At 44.4% G+C, this 4,294-nt stretch overlaps 1 protein-coding gene across 1 annotated transcript in view; it reads right to left on the reverse strand.

Moving 5' to 3' along the window:
- ING3 (inhibitor of growth family member 3) overlaps positions 1–2,918 on the reverse strand; it is a 52,157-nt gene extending 49,239 nt beyond the window's left edge. The window contains exons 1-2 of the mRNA XM_007952810.2: positions 2,891–2,918; positions 2,577–2,648 (exon numbers count right to left, since the gene is read on the reverse strand). Coding sequence (XP_007951001.1) covers positions 2,577–2,648; positions 2,891–2,918 — 100 coding nt within the window. The remainder of the gene's footprint in view (positions 1–2,576; positions 2,649–2,890) is intronic.
- Between the last annotated feature and the right edge of the window lie 1,376 nt (positions 2,919–4,294).

Raw genomic sequence — 4,294 nt, forward strand, 5'->3', positions numbered from 1 at the left:
TGGCTTCCTGGCTTTTAATCCCCTTTCTCCTGCTCTTCTGGCCTGCTTCTTTGGGCGTCCCTGAGTTTCCCCTCCTCACCTAATCCCTTTGGCTGATGATGAACTTTAAAGATGATGAAAACCCCTCCAAGGTGGTAATATGATCAAGGTCAATTAGTAAGTTAGCAAAGCTCTAAGATGAACTCAGATCTAATTGACATCAAAGTCTGTGATCAATTCTACAGAAAATAATACTTCACTGAAATTTTCCACAATGCAACAGCTCCCTTCCCACTCCCATAGTTACCTCTTCCCTGTCCTTCCCTCCCATGCACTCCTGCCCCCCCAATTGTCTCCCTGTACATACACAGCCTTTCCATTCTCCCATGATTGATCTCTCTAAGGAGTGTATCTACCTAATGTAAGTGTTCAGCTCATATGCCTGTCTTTTGTTTGACTGGAAGCCACAGGAATGGACTCAATTACAGACCTGAAGGGCAGGTAGGGGCCATAGTCTCAGAGGTTCTACCAGGGTCTATCAGACTAGCAAATCTTGTCCTTTTTTTTTTTTTCCCAATGATTTTGAGTTTTGTTCTACATTGTTCTCCTACTCTATCCAGGATCTCCTATATAGATCCCCCTCTGAGTGGGTGACAGTGGTAGCCAGACACCATGTAGTTCTTCTGATCTCATAGTCGTATAGGCTGAGGATCGCATGGTATACCAGTCCATTGGACTAACTGTTTCCATGGGTCTTTGGTTTTCTTCATTCTTCTTTGCTCTGGACGAGCATTTCAACTATATCACAGTTAAATTAGGTCTTATGAGCTAGATGGAGAACCTCATGTACAATTCAGATTTCCACCGTACAATACACTGAATAGAAGTGGCTTCCATACCACGTTGTTGTTGTTGTTATGTGCCGTCGAGTCGGACCTGACTCATGGCGACCCTTCCTTGGGTTTCTGAGGCGGTATCACTACGTAAGTAGATTGCCCCATCTTCCTTCCGAGAAGTGTGCTGGTGGGTTTGACCTGCCAGCCTTCTGGTTAGCAGGCAAGTGTTTTAGGCACTATGCTACCAGAGCTCCCATCCATACCATAACATCTCTCTAATACACCTTTAATGAAACTGATGAAAGGCTGAGAAAGTGTATTCATTAACATTGGGTACGGATGGGGTGTGGGGCAGAGCAGCAAGAGGAAATGAAAAGGACAAGTTCTTAGAGCTACTCCAAGACTGAGATGTGTGATGTGCTGACCTCCATAAAGTCCTTTCCTCTCTATCAAACCTCAAAACCCAGATGTCTCACCACACCTGCTTTTCTAAGAAGAAAATCTGACAGGATGAGAAACATTTTATATATATAATCAGAACATAGCTGGGATGAATGGAATCAAGAAACATATCTTCTGGGGCCATACTTCATGGAGGCCAGCCATTAATACTAGCTGAACCATTTAACTAAACAGTATCTACAAACAAAGTGACACATCCAACAAGGGATACTTGATTACACATTCTAATTATGTATCACATGTTTTTTCTTTTCACATTCTTAATTTTTAATCAAGTATCTTTATGAGGTATTTGGAACAGCTCTCATCATATCGCGTACATAAATGGGGAATGTTTGGGAGGTTCTTTCAGAGCATGGTGGGCATAAATTTGGTACCCAAAAGTGTGTTCTTGTTTTGAAATGTAATTCTGACGTAAATATTTACTTTCATATCTCCAAAGGTAGTGATTCTTTGCCTTCTCTTAACTTTTAAGGAACTTGTCAGAAAATAAATGATCGGGGGGGCGGAAATATATATATATACATACACACACACACATATAAATAAATTGCATGTAACTCCAGTGTATTCCAGAACACCCTGAAGGCCATTTTCCAACTCTCTAGTCATCCCTGGATCATGTATTTCAAACCGCTGCTCTATGAAACAGCAAGGCAATTTTGGGAAAGTCACCCAACTCCCAAGTTCTCACCAAAAGAAGAAAAACTCACTAACTGACAATATTCTTACTCGACCAGACAAGAAGCTATACAGTAAAATCGTATTTCCCTTACTTATTTTAACTGAGAAAATATAATGGGGGTGACAACTGAGAACACACCCTATAATATGTAACTTTTCAGAGTATGGCATTCCAAATTCACTAGGGTCTCTTAAGACCTACTGAAAATCCGTGAGTCTAGGTGATTTCCACTCTTTAAAATTTAAGTAGAGTGAACTTGAGAAGTATAAATGTTGAAATCTAAGATAACACTGCTCAAGCCAAAATCTTCTTAACATTTATGTTGATGTAAATTCCATTAAAACATACACTTATATTCCAAATAAATAAATGTATAGAAACATTTCTTTATCGCACAGTCTCAACTTGGAGAACGGAACACACTTGCTCCAATGTCTCCTCTTTAAACTCCACGAGAATAGTAGAGCAGGAGGGGAAAAAAAGCAAGATGAGGCAATGCCTGTTCTTTTTGACAATTACTTATGCACTAGCGGAACTCTCCAGAGGTGAGTCAAAGAGTAGGCAAGTCTGGCACTGGATGGGCGCAGCCAACAAGAGCAAACCCGGCGACTTACTCTGCACCTGCAGGTCCATCTCGCGCATCTCGGTGAAGCGGTCCCGCAGGTCCATCGGAAGCTGCTCAATCACTGTCAAAGGCAGAGTCGGTCAGGGGGCGGGGCCAACGGCGATAGTACGCGCCTACGTCACTGCGAACGTGCGTGCGTCGGGGGGGCAGGGTGCCGGCAGCCCACAACGAGGCTGCCAGTTACCGTGAGAAAGAAACATCCCCCGCCGCCCCCTCCCTCCCGCCATCCCGCCTGCCCGGCCACTCGCGCTCTCGCCCGCCCGCGGCTTCCACCGGCGGCCCCCGCCAGCGCCGCGCACTCACTCTCCAGATAGTCCTCTAGGTACAACATCGCGGCCCTTAGAGCTGGGGAAACGAGGGCGTCCAGGGGTTTATTTGTGTCACTCGCTGTCGCCGGAGTTTTGTCCCTTTCAATATGGCGCCTCCGCTAGCAGCACCCGCTCGGCTCCGGAAAAAAAAAAAAAAAAGAAAGAAAAGAAACACTTTGGCGCCTGACGGCGCTCGCCTCACTGCCGCCCGGAGCTGCCATTGGCTAACTGGAGTGATGACGTAAGCATGCCAGTGCCGGCTCATGCGCTTTCGTGGGAAGTGTAGTCTCCCTCCCTCCAGAACAAGCATTGATGCGTGGACAGTGCTCCACGTAGAAACTACAAAAACCAGTCGTCATTGCGAGCTGTGCGCAACAGAATCTGAAATGCGGTGCCTCTGTTTATTTGTTGATTTTTGAGAGGGAATGACGGGAGATGTATGCGTCTGTACAACACAACTACGGACAACTTTTCACCTGTTCTTACTGCTACGATTTCATGTTCCGGCGTTTGTGAATCATGCATTTGAGTGCTAGGCAAATAGCGAAGGTTCTAACGCTGGAATAATCAGCAAAGTTCGGGCAATTTGGATTGTTCAAAACGGAACTCTCTTCTGGAATTTATCGTCAGTATTCACTCCTCAACGAGGTGAATGAGAACCCCGAACGAGATTGGCACTACGGCTGCAACGAAGGGCTCGAGTATAGTAACGATTGTGAGAAAGACACCGGACCGGTGACGGTTTCGTTCTGTTGTGCTTTGGGTCGCTATGAGTCGGAAGGTAACAACATTCTCTCCTAGAAATATAAATGGGACACCTGATTGGCGTCTATGTAATTTTTGTATAATTTATACTGAGAAATTTGAGTGGAATATACATTCCAGATGAAGAGATGACATCTAGTCCCCAGTAACAACAACAAAAAAAAGAAAGAAAATGACCCCAGTAGTCTGTTATATACTCTATTTTACGGACCTCTCCGCGTCATTCTAATGTAATTGATCTATACACGCAACTGTTGTTAGTCGTTAGTTGCAGTCAAATCGGTGTTTGGATTCCTAGGGACCGAATGAGAACGAAACACGGCTCCGTCCTGCTGCATCCTCGCAATCTTTGCTGTGCTTGAGCCCATCGTTGCAGCCACTGTGTCAGTCCGTCTCTGTGAGTGTCTTCCTCCTTTTCGCTGATCCTCTACCAAGTAAAGTACACACAACTAGCACCCGCAAAAATGATACAACCAGACATAATTGCTGGAACTTTTATATGTAATGGGCTGTGCTAGTAATAATTTTGGATTATAATGAGTAAATAACCTGTAATTGACATCTATAGTCCTGGATGTTATCTTATTTCCATCTTGGACTCCTTCTCCCAAAAGTTTATCAGTGATAATATGTA

Source organism: Orycteropus afer, unplaced genomic scaffold (genome assembly GCF_000298275.1).
Source record: "Orycteropus afer afer isolate SDZICR_OR568_19922 unplaced genomic scaffold, OryAfe1.0 scaffold00359, whole genome shotgun sequence".
NCBI classification, from domain to species: Eukaryota; Metazoa; Chordata; class Mammalia; order Tubulidentata; family Orycteropodidae; genus Orycteropus; species Orycteropus afer.